The 12,977-nt window shown below is 38.8% G+C and overlaps 1 protein-coding gene across 3 annotated transcripts in view; it reads left to right on the top strand.

The window, feature by feature from the left end:
• ATAD2B (ATPase family, AAA domain containing 2B) overlaps positions 1 to 12,977 on the top strand; it is a 190,380-nt gene that overhangs the window by 25,720 nt on the left and 151,683 nt on the right. For all 3 annotated transcript variants that reach the window (XM_011950768.1, XM_011950759.1, XM_011950751.1), the window contains exons 2-4: positions 4,168 to 4,319; positions 11,917 to 11,966; positions 12,330 to 12,483. In XM_011950768.1, coding sequence (XP_011806158.1) covers positions 4,168 to 4,319; positions 11,917 to 11,966; positions 12,330 to 12,483 — 356 coding nt within the window. The remainder of the gene's footprint in view (positions 1 to 4,167; positions 4,320 to 11,916; positions 11,967 to 12,329; positions 12,484 to 12,977) is intronic.

Here is a 12,977-nt window from a genome sequence, read left to right as displayed (position 1 = left end):
CGCCTGTAGTCCCAGCTACTCAGGAGGCTGAGGCAGGAGAATCGCCTGAACCCAGGAGGCAGAGCTTGCAGTGAGCCAAGATCGTGCCACTGCACTCCACCTTGGGTGACAGAACGAGATTCCGTCTCACAGAAAAAAAAAAAAATGAAAGGACTCAATTAAGAAACACTGATTTGAGTATAGTATGTTGACTAACAAAGGATTATTATAAGATTGAAGTATTTCTTAAATGATTTTCCACCCTGTACTGAATATAGTTTGGAAGTAGCTAACTAGCTTTTCTTGGGAACTTAACCTAATAAGTGTTGGTGTATTATGAAACTAATATACCATCTTAATTATATACATGCTCATATTTGAATTTCAAGTATTTTTTCTTTTGTGCCTTGTAGTACCAGTGTGGCCTTGTGGCTTTTTTTTTTTTTTGAGATGGGGTCTTGCTCTTTCGCCCAGGTTGTGACGTGATCACAGCTCACTGTAGCCTTGACCGCCTGTGCTCAAGCGATCTTCTCACTTCACCCTCTCTTTTTGTCAACAAATATCTATAATCCTTTTCAATATGCTACCATATAGAAATATCTGTGACCAGGCACAGTGGCTCACACATGAAATCCCAAAACTTTGGGAGGTCAAGGCAGGATGATTGCTTGAGGCCAGGAGTACCAGATACTCAGAGTAGCTGGGACCACTGGTGCATACCTCCATGCCCAACTAATTATTATTTTTCTTTTGAGACAGAGTTTTCCTCTTGTTGCCCAGGCTGGAGTGCAATGGCATGATCTTGGCTCACTGCAACCTCTGCCTCCTGGGTTCAAGCGATTCTTCTGCCTCAGCCTCCCCAATATCTGTGATTACAGGCATGTGCCACCATGCCTGGCTGATTTTGTATTTTTAGTAGAGATGGGGTTTCACCATGTTGGTCAGGCTGGTCTGGAACTCCTGACCTCAGGTGATCCACCCGCCTCGGCCTTGCAAAGTGCTGGGATTACAGGCATGAGCCGCCACGCCTGACTTAACTAATTTTTATTTTTGATTTTTTTGTAGAGATAAGGTCTCATTATATTGCCCGGCTGGTCTGGCACTCCTGGCCTCAAGCAATCATCCTGCCTTGACCTCCCAAAGTTTTGGGATTTCATGTGAGCCACTGTGCCTGGCCACAGATATTTCTATATGGTAGCATATTGGAAAGGATTATAGATATTTGTTGACAAAAAGAGTCAAACTCTGTAAAATATTTAAAGAGATTTATTCTGAGCCAAATATGAGTGGCCATGGACCAAGACACAGTCTCAAGAGGTCCTGAGAACATGTGCCCAAAGTGGTTGAGTTATAGCTTCGTTGTATACATTTTAGGAAGACATAAGACATCAGTCAGTACATGTGAGATATACATCGATTCAGTCTGGAAAGACGGGAAAAATGGGGGACTTACAACTGATAAGTGGATTCAAAGATTTTCTTTCTTTTTTTTTTTGGGACACCGGATCTCAGCTCACTGCAAGTTCTGCCTCCTGGGTTTACGCCATTCTCCTGCCTCAGCCTCCCGAGTAGCTGGGACTACAGGCGCCCGCCACCTCACCCGGCTAGTTTTTTGTATTTTTTAGTAGAGACGGGGTTTCACCGTGGTGTTAGCCAGGATGGTGTCGATCTCCTGACCTCGTGATCCGCCCGTCTTGGCCTCCCAAAGTGCTGGGATTACAAGCTTGAGCCACCGCGCCCAGCCTCAAAGATTTTCTAATTGGCAATTTGTTGGAAGAGTTATTTTCTAAAAACCAGAAATCAGTATAAAGGAGTGTCTGGGTTAAGATAAAGGGTTGTGAAGATCAAGATTCTTATTGCATAGATACAGTGACCTCCCTTAGAGACAATAGGTGGCAAATATTTTTGTTCAGATCTTTGAAAGGTGCTGGGCGAGGTGTGGTGACTCACACCTATAATCCTGGCACTTTGAGAGGCTGAGGTGGGCGCATTGCTTGAGGCCAGGGGTTTGAGACCAGTCTAGGCAATATAGTGAGGTCCCATCTTAACAACAACAAAAAATTAGCTGGGCATGATGGCAGGTGCCTGTAGTCCCAGCTACTTGGGAGGCTGAGGCTAGAGGATCGCTTGAGTCCAGGAGGCAGAGGCCACAGTGAGCAGTGATCACATAGATTGAGGGTCTGTCTCAAAAAAGAAAGAAAAGAGGTTTAGGTATATATGTATGTGTATGTTTATATGTTTATACATTCCTTAGGTCTCTCTGCTGAGAGCACTTAATTGCAGTGAAACCTCAGTAACAGTGAGCACATGTAGTGCCCAACTTTTGGTTTCTAAATACTATCATTGACTAAGAGGAACCAAGGCTCCTTGTTGAAATGCTAATCTAGGGCCAGAGAGGGAAAGTATAAAATGAGTCTACAGAATTCAGTTGTTCCAGAAAGTAAGGAAGTACTCAAAATGATGAGAATGTGTCAAAAGACACAGGAATTACTTTGAAGGGGCTCACGCTGGCTAAATCTCACATAATTTGAGCAGCAAAATAAATAGAGTAGGGAATTACAATTTGTAGAATAAAATAAGAATCCATGATACTGATAAAAATATAAATGAATAAATGAATTTATGGAGACAGGGTAAACTCTCTTAAAATGCCAACTACAAATGTAGAAGGAATGATGGAATTAGCTAATCACCATCTTTGTGGTATTTGATAATGGCAAGAGTAGTCAATGAATACTAAGGCTGGTTGGTAGAGATTTGATGAGGAACAGGATATTGGTGAATTATCAAAATAATTCCCCGTAATATATAAATCAAATACAAAGGAAAACATAGCTACTTTACAGTGAAGAAACCTGGCAGACACCAGATTGACCAAGTGATGAGGGTTATCCCTAGGGATGGGAAGGATAGGTATAGTATGCACAGCATCATTTCTGTATATATTTTTTAAGAATATGTGGCCCAAATCTGATCATTAGGAACATCAGCTGGGCCCAGATTGGGGGTCATCCTAGAGAATAAAAGGCCTATACTCTTTTATTTTTTTTGAGACGGAGTCTCGGTCTGTCACCCATCTGGAGTGCAGTGGTTGCTCACTGCAACCTCCACCTCCTGGGTTTGAGGGATTCTTGTGTTCAGCCTCCTGAGTAGCTGGGATTATAGGTGTGTACCACCACACCTGGCTTTAAAAAAATATATTTTTAGTAGAGGTGGGTTCACCAGGCTTGTCTGAACTGCCCTGCCTTGGCCTCCCAAAGTGTTGGGATTACATGCATGAGCCACCGCGCCTGGCTCGCCTATGCTCTTGACAGTCAAGGACATGAAAGATAGGGAAAGAAGGAAAGACTGATTAAGGGAGACTGAGGAGGTCCATTAACTAGATGCAATATGTGTTTCTGTTTAGTATCCCGTCTTTAGAAAGAGAGGCGTTGTTGGGACATTGGTAAAATTTGAATATGTCTGTGGTTTGACTTTGTATTATACCAGTGTTCATTTCCTGATTAGGGGGCTTGTATGGTGGTAATGTAGCAAAGTGTCCTTGTTTGGGGAGGTATATACTGGAGTATTTAGGAAGGTCTGAGGGATTGTGTCAATACGAAAAAGATACATATACACACCAAACGTTTAAGAACACACACCTTTTCTTGAACATTTTTCAAAATAAAAACAACAACATATTTTTCTGATTATAAATGTAATCTTTCTTGCTTTTATATTTACAGATTATACATTTTGCTATATTTGTTGTAGTATAATTCAGTAAATATTTATTGGTTGACAAAATACTGTGCTTGATTTTCCAAGAATGTTAACAATTCTTTTTTTTTTTTTTTTTGAAACAGTCTTGCTCTGTCATTCAGGCTGGAGTGCACTGGCTTGATCTTGGCTCTCTGCAGCCTCTGCCTCCTGGGTTAAAGCGATTCTCCTGCTTCAGCCTCCCAAGTAGCTGGAATTACAGGCGCCTGCCACCACACGCAGCTAACTTTTTTTTTTTTTTTTGGTAGAGACGAGGTTTCACCATGTTGGCCAGTGTGGTCTTGAACTCCTGACCTTAAGTGATCTGCCTGCCTCAGCCATCCAAAGTGCTGGCATTACAGGAGTGAGCCACTGAGCCTGGCCCTTAATATTAACAATTCTACTTGTCTTAATAGGAATAATAAATACATTTTTAACATTGTCTTTCAGAAAGCTGAAGTTGATGGTAGTTTAAGTGATAGCCACGTATCTCCTCCAGCCAAACGCACTTTGAAACAACCTGATTCTGTTTGCAAAGACAAATCAAAATCACGAAGTACTGGTCAGCGAGAGGAATGGAATTTATCAACTGGACAGGCCAGGTGAGAAAGGAGAACTCATTGATTGTTTTTTCTTAAATTACTGAATGTGATTCAGTGCTGATATTAATGCTAATTTTTTTAGCTTATAAAATAAATATCTTATAAATACTTATAAGTAAATTGAATTAAACTTATTTTATAATTTTTGTATGTAATTTTATTTTCTCCTGATAATACTCTAAAATATATTTGTTTTATAAAGATATATGGTATGTAACAGAAACTACCATAAGTGAAACAATAAGGATTTTGATGACTCTTGAGTATGCATATGTATTTATAGTCCTGAAAATTTAAATAAAACATATGGTCAGAATTATATTTTTACCTGAAAATAAAATCCCTTTTTTAAGATTATTGACTATTTCACTTGAGTTGATATACGAAGATATAATGACATTTAAATTAATTTTTAAAGACATCTTTTCATCTGTTTACCCTGTTTTAAACTTAAATTTGCTTGTATCTGGTTCAGTATGTATCAGGAAAACTTAATTTTCGTCAGTTTCAGAGTAAATTACCAACATTTACTCTGAAACTGACGAAAATTAAGTTTAATTTACTCCCAAATGGTAGTTAGGTTAGGCACCCACATAGAAAAGATTTAAACATTGAAATCAGATTCTTTAGCTTCTGTTTTGTTTAAAGTCTTTATTTTTATTTTTTTCTAATTAAAAACAATTTTTTTTTTTTTTACATCGGTCTGGGAACTAAAGGGTTCTTTAAACTCTTTAAAGTAGAAGTGCTGATGATGTGTGACTGAACAGAAGTAAAAGGGAAGTCCTTTGTTTTTATTCTTCAAGTATTTAAAAATATTTTGATTTTATATGTGTAGATAAATTCTGGATACTTTTATTCTCTAGGGAAAAAAATCTTTGGGGTTATATAGACTTTGACAGGCTGCGTACATTTATTAGTCCCTAAGGGGTCTCTATACTTAATAAAATATACTCCATAAGATGTACCAGTTTATGTTTTGTAATTTGCATTGTATGGGGGCTAAGTAGAAAAATACATGAATCATAGTCTGTTGAGTTTTATTTTTATTTTTCTTTCCCACACCCATACATCTGTGAGATGAAACAGGTCTGGATCATTATGATGATGTTACTTTAGTACTACCATGTAATTATACTTTTAGACTTGATCTACCTGTTATAGTCTCTATCTTGCATTTATTAAATGAGTGAATCAAATATCTTCCAGATAAATATTCCTAACAATGTTCTTTTAGTGTTAAAATTGGACTTTTAAGATGATTTTAACAGTTTATTCAAGTGCAAGTAATATACTAGATTTATTTTATCCACCCAGCAGGCCTTTATATAAATTGATCTTGATATTTCTTTTCTTTTTTTTTTTGAGATGGAGTTTTGCTGGAGTGCAGTGACGCTATCTTGGCTCACTGCACCCTCTGCCTCCCAGGTTCAAGTGATTCTCCTGCCTCAGCCTTCCGAGTACTTGGGGTTACAGGCATGTGCCACCACGCCCAGCTAATTTTGTATTTTTAGTAGAGACAGGGTTTCTCCGTGTTGGTCAGGCTGGTCTTGAACTCCTGACCTCAGGTGATCCACTTGCCTCGGCCTCCCAAAGTACTGGGATTACAGACATGAGCCACCGTGCCTGGCCTAATTTTTCTATTTTTAGTAGAGACGGGGTTCCACCAGGTTGGCCAGGCTGGTCTCGAACTCTGGACCTCAGGTGATCCACCCGCCTCAACCTCCCAAAATGCTGGGATTACAGGCGTGAGCCACCGCGCCTGGCCGATATTTCATATAGAAATCTTTCATATAAAAAGGCCTCAAAAATTTTGAGAGACCATGTGAAAGATATGCTTCCATTTAGGAATCATTTAGGTACCTTAGAGTGAAATATTTCTTTTTTTTTTTTTTTTTTGAGGCGGAGTCTCGCTCTGTCGCCCGGACTGGAGTGCAGTGGCCGGATCTCAGCTCACTGCAAGCTCCGCCTCCCGGGTTTACGCCATTCTCCTGCCTCAGCCTCCCAAGTAGCTGGGACCACAGGCACCCGCCACCTCGCCCGGCTAGTTCTTGTATTTTTTTTAGTAGAGACGGGGTTTCACCGTGTTAACCAGGATGGTGTCGATCTCCTGACCTCGTGATCCACCCGTCTCGGCCTCCCAAAGTGCTGGGATTACAGGCTTGAGCCACCGTGCCCGGCCGAGTGAGATATTTCTTTAAAAAAATACTAAATACATTTTAAGTAAAAAACTTAAATAATGAATACTAATACATTTACTGTTTCTGTTTTGGCAAAAGGACAATGTTTAGTAGCTCACAGAATTTAAAAGATTTTTGAGGCCAAGCATGGTGGCTCATGCCTATAATCCCAGAACTTTGGTAGGCCAAGGTGGGAGGATTGCTTGAGCCCAGGAGTTCAAGAACAGCCTGGGCAACATAGTGGGACCTCATCTCTATGAAATATTAAAAAATTAGCTACAGTGGCACGTGCTTGTAGTACCATCTACTCGAAAGGCTAAGGCTGGAGGATGCCGTGAACCCAGGAGTTTGAGGCTACAGTGAGCTGTGATCTCGCCATTGCACTCCACCCCGGGTGGCAGAGTGAGACCTGTCTTCGTGGAAAAAAAAAAAAAAGTTTTTTTTTTAGTTTATTCATCTAGGAGTCTGAGTAACTGTTAAACTTTTAGAATTAAAATCTTTTGATGTTTCAGATGACCTGAAAATAAAATGCAGTTTGACCTATTCAGTAGAATTTAATTTTAAGGAAAACTTGTAGTTAAAAATATTTTAGATTTTGAGGTAATATAAGTATAAAAAATTAAGAATTACTTGAAGACTTGTATTTGTGTGTCATGAGCCTGGGAATCTTGATTCCTTTATTTTGGTAATCTAAACTCTTACGAGCATGTAAGGTAAACTTATTAAAGTACTTTCACAAAAAATAATTTGTTAGAAGTAATAATTTATGTGGAGGAAAATTGAATACAGATAAGAATTAGTATTAGCTGTGGAAAATAACGAATTCTAAAGAACTTTGCAAAGACCACTAAGGTCAAAGAAATTACTGTTAATTGGCAAAATAAATTTCCATTTTAGAGTTAGGTAATTGGATGAAGATAGAAATAAAAGTGGACCTAGAACTTCTGAATCTTCATAAGTGATTTGAGATAGATTATGAGTTTTCTTTTGGGCTAAAACCTGGGTTTAAGGCCCAACTGTATCAACATAATTTTAATGATTGATACTTTTAGTAAAATAGGATGTTTTTGGTCAAAAATATTTTTAATATATATTTTTTATATTGTATATAGAAATTCCCAAATATACATACTAACATAGACAGATGTTGTAGCTTACAAATACTTTGAGTAGAGAATGCTATTTTATTGACTTTTTTGGTCAGCGGTTATTTATTTTGCTACTAGTCATTTATTTAACCTGATGTATATCTAGAATAATAGGCATACTCTAAGATACAGACAAATTGAAATTTTCCTAAGACTTACTGTACACTTGGCTGGGCGTGGTGGCTCATGCCTGTAATTCCAGCACTTTGGGAGGCCAAGGGGTGTGGATTACCTGAGGCCAGAAGTTCGAGACCAGTCTGGCCAACATGGTGAAATCCGATCTCTACTAAAAATACAAAAATTAGCCAAGCATGGCGGTGCATGCCTGTACCCAGCTAGTTGGGAGGTTTAGGCATGAGAATTGTTTGAACCCAGGAGATGGAGGTTGCGGTGAGGCGAGATCGCACCATTGCACTCTAGCCTGGGCAACAGAATGAGACTCTGTCTTAAAAAAGAAAAAAAAGATTTGCTGTATACTCAAATGTAGTAGCATGCTTGAAAGTTTCCTTTTGTGATTACGTAATGAAGTAGTGAGGTGAGGCAGAAATATATGAAATTTTTTCTTAAAACAGATCTTTCATTAGTAATAAAACCACTTATGTGGACTGCGGAGGCATATTAGAATTGAGGAGTGGTAGTGGTTAAGTGAGGTCTGTCAGAACTGGGGTTTTTTTGAATTGAGGTTTATAACCCTCATAAATCATTAAATGCCTTGAGTTTGTATGGGAAAGGGAGAATAAGTATGATTTTTAAGTCTGATATTGCAATGGTGTATGCCCCAGATAATTAAAGCTGTAGAAATTTCTTTGTTTTTTTTTTTGAGATGGAGTCTCGCTGTGTCGCCCAGGCTGGAGTGCAGTGGCGGGATCTCAGCTCACTGCAAGCTCCGCCTCCCGGGTTTAAGCCATTCTCCTGCCTCAGCCTCCCGAGTAGCTGGGACTATAATAGGCGCCCGCCACCTCGCCCGGCGAGTTTTTTGTGTTTTTTAGTAGAGACGGGGTTTCACCGTGTTAGCCAGGATGGTGTCGATCTCCTGACCTCGTGATCCGCCCGTCTCGGCCTCCCAAAGTGCTGGGATTACAGGCTTGAGCCACCACGCCCGGCCTAGAAAATTCTAATGTAATAATCACCTAATGCAAAGTGAAACAGTTTCCATTTAAAAATTCAGGAAATAGGGTTAGGCGCAGCAGCTCACACCTGTAATCCCAGCACTTTGGGAGTCTGAGACGGGGGTTGGCGGGGATCACCTGAGGTCAGGAGTTCGAGACCAGCCTGGCCAACCTGGTGAAACCTTGTCTCCCCTAAAAATACAAAAATTAGCCAGGTATGATGGTGCACGTCTGTTATCCAGCTACTTGGGAGACTGAGGCATGAGAATTGCTTGAATCCAGGAGGCAGAGGTTGCAATGAGCCAAGGTAGAGCCACTGCACTCCACCCTGGGTGACAGAGTGAGGCTTTGTCCCTCAAAAAGTAATAAATAATAAATAAAAATTCAGGAAACAGTGATACAGGGAAAAAATCTCCAACACACCTTCTTTTCAAAAAATAAAAGAACAAAGCTACGCACTCAATTTAAGTGACCAACTTTTGGGAACATTGATACATACAGAAACTTTTAGGCACATATGTTTAAGCAGGCTAACCCTTACGAAATCTCAGTATAGGCTGGGCATGGTGACTTACACCTGTAATCATAGCACTTTGGGAGGCCAAGGCGAGCGGATCATCTGAGGTCAGGAGTTCAAGATCAACCTGGCCAACATGGTGAAACTATGTCTCTACTAAAATACAAAAATTAGCTGGGCATCATGGCGGGTGCCTGTAATCCCATCTACTCGGGAGGCTGAGACGAGAGAATCAGTTGAACCCGGGAGATGGTGGTTGCAGTGAGCCAAGATCGCACCACTGCACTCCAGCCTGGATGGCTAAGACTCCGTCTCAAAAAAAACCCAAAAAACTCAGTATATTAAATCTCTTAATATACTCATGTATTTCATGTCATGTCTCCTTTTTCACTCTCTCTCCCTTTTATAAAGATCATGATGACAATAATCTGTGACTATAAGGTAATTGGATCATTTGAAGAACAAGCTTTTTGAAATTTTTTCTTAAAGCAGATCTTTCATTAGTAATAAAAGCCAAGTAAGCATTGTCTTCTTTAGAGCAGACAAAAAGCTTATTGTGCTTTTTTCCCCAATGATGTTGCCATTGTTCCAAAAAGTTTTAGATTTCTTTTGTGGAATGACTTTAGGGTCTGCATGTTATTCTTTTGAACAATTCAAGTGATGTGAAATTCCATCCATTTGGCTTTGTGTACAGTCAGGATTCATTTGGTGCCAAGACTTGGGAATAAACTGATCAAGCTGAGTTAATGCTTTGTTGGGTCTAAAGACAAAGTATATTTATGAAGTAATAAAGTTGGTTTTTCTGTGTGGTTTTAAGTGGATTTTGAGAGTGATTCTCAAGAATTCCGGAAACACATTGTGCAATGACAACATTTTAAGAATACCTGTATTACATCCATTTTGTTACTTTATAGTCACACTCATATACCTGGAGAATCACGTGCATTGTATACAATGGTGCTAAAAATGAAATTTTCTCTAAGATAGTATACTAGGAAAAGGTATTTTTTTGTTGTTTTCTAGGGGATGGGGGGGCTAGATTTTTTTTTGTTGTTTTTTGACAATCTGAAGATGCATAGTAGTTAGAGGTTTTTTTTTTTTTTTTGAAGATAGATCCTTGCTCTGTCACCCAGGCTGGAGTGTAGTGGTGTGATCTCCACTTACTGCAACTTCTACCTCCTGGGTTCAAACAATTCTCCTGCCTCAGTCTCCCGAGTAGCTGGGATTACAGGTGCCCACCACCACGCCCAGCTAATTTTTGTGTTTTTAGTAAAGAGGGGGTTTCACCATGTTGGCCAGGCTGGTCTCGAACTCGTGACCTCAGGTGATCCACCCGTGTCGGCCTCTCAAAGTGCTGGGATTACAGGCTTACGTGAGCCATTGTGCCTGGCTTGCATTTCTGTTTATAACCTTTAGTCATCTTAACTGTGACCTTTGCTGGGCAGGGGTATTGTGATATACAATATATTTATAATTTAACATGAAGAGTACTGGAGTAACCAAAAATGTTAGATTATTTTGATTAAAAGTTTGTGCAAACCACATAGAAGGCAGTCATAGGGGCCAGGCATGGTGGCTAACGCCTGTAATCCCAGCACTTTGGGAGGCAGAGGCAGGCAGATCACCTGAGGTCAGGTGTTCGAGCTGACGAACATGGTGAAACCCCATCTCTACTAAGAATACAAAAATTAGCCAGGCATGGTGGTGTGTGCCTGTAATCCCAGCTACTTGGGAGGCTGAGGCAGGAGAATCGCTTGAACCCAGGAGGCGGAGGTTGCAGTGAGCCGAGATCGTGCCACTGTACTCCAGCCTGGGTGACAGAGCAAGACTCTGTCTCGAGGGAAAAAAAAAAAAAAAGACAGCCACATATATTTGTGATTTTCTGGATGTCCTTTCCCTAGTTTTTTAATCTTCGAAACTAATGATTGTTGGCTATTTGAAAAATATCTTAGTTTGCATAAAAATATCTTTTATTATGCAGCAATTTAGTTTTTACTTTTGAACTTTCTGACTATATTAAGAAGTACGGTGACTTTTTCCTAGTCCTCATGTTTTGATGGCCTTGTTAGTAACTTTCGAGCGATTTACATTTCTCTTCTTCCACCCAAAAGGGAGAATTGTAAAATGGCTCTTTTGATAAATCAGCTGGTTTCATTTGTCAGTTTAAATGTGTAATAACATACTTTGAAGAAATTATTAAATGATACAGGTATGCAAACACTTTTTTCTTACTGTTTATTGTGTTAATAAATTTATCATTGTTTGAATTTTATTTCAACAACCAAAACCAATAGTTAATGCCTGTGACCCCTGCTACTTATGGTCTCAGTTAATTTTATCGTACATATTAAGCTTAAGCCTTTTTTTTGGGTTTTAAAATTTGTAAAGTTTATGGCAGAGTAAACTTAGTTTATAATCTGTTATTAAAGCTTTTCTTGAAGTAATAAAATGGCTTTTAACTAAGTTAGCTAGTATATTTGATTAATTGGCATATTACCAATCTTACAGTAAAAAAATTATCTTTTAAAAAAGTTTTAAAAATTAAAATAACATTTTAAAGATTAAAATAATTCCAGCAGTGTTGCATTTCTTGCTTATATAAACAAATGTTGATGTGTTTGCATATTAAATATAATTGTGTTCTAGGTTAACTTCTCAGCCTGGTGCTACGTTACCAAACGGACATAGTAGTTTATGTGAGTATTCTATTATAAAACTGGTTAGTATTAAAATTCTTGCAATGTTAGAGAAAGCAGTAAAGTGGGGAAAAATAGAGTGATTTAATAGTATGCTGAGCATACAGTTGGAAATGGCTGAATTTCAGTCATAGTAAAAAAAGTATGTAATTGTTAAACTTTGGGAAATCAGCATACCTGAAATAATTTAAATTATTTATGACATTGTAAAATTTATAGAAATTTTAGATTATTGAATATTAAAGTCTTTAAAAGGTTATATTAAACTTTTTGTAGTCTTTTAAAAGTAATTTTTTCATTTTTTTTTCTTTTCTTTCTTTCTGTATTCTGTGCTTTGAAATGTAAATATCTCTCTTTTTGTAGCCCTTCGAAGCCATCCCCTTCGAGGGGAAAAGAAGGGAGATGGGGACCTTTCTTGTATAAATGGTGACATGGAAGTCAGAAAAAGTTGTCGTTCCAGGAAAAACAGATTTGAAAGTGTGAACCAGAGTTTGTTATTTGATCAACTAGTAAATAGGTATGAATGCTATGTATATTAAGCAATTTCATTTAATTATTTGCTTTTTAAGACAGTTACATTTAAAAAAATAGCATAAGAAACGACTTAGCAATCAGTACAGTTCTTTTAAAACTTAACTTGAAGCTGGGTGTGGTGGGTCAATTCAAGATTTTGAAGATGTTTTGAGACTGAGTTTGTGGGATTGAGTCTCTTAGCTAGTCAGTGAGCTGACTATCTGTTCAGCGTCTGCATCTGTAAAACTTTACTCTTCTCAGATAATATGTCATCCTACTTAATCCTTACAACAGCCTGGAGAGGGTGGTCAGTACAATCCCTATTTGACAAGAGAGGAAATTATATTCTACAGTGGTAACATCAAATTTGGACTTAAGTTATTATTAAAACTTAAGTATTGGCCGGGCGCGGTGGCTCAAGCCTGTAATCCCAGCACTTTGGGAGGCCGAGGCGGGCGTATCACGAGGTCAGGAGATCGAGACCATCCTGGCTAACAC

This window comes from Colobus angolensis, unplaced genomic scaffold (assembly GCF_000951035.1).
Source record: "Colobus angolensis palliatus isolate OR3802 unplaced genomic scaffold, Cang.pa_1.0 Scaffold109, whole genome shotgun sequence".
NCBI lineage: Eukaryota > Metazoa > Chordata > Mammalia > Primates > Cercopithecidae > Colobus > Colobus angolensis.
The sequence above is the reverse complement of the archived record's forward strand: the minus strand, read 5'-3'. Positions and strand labels throughout refer to the sequence as shown.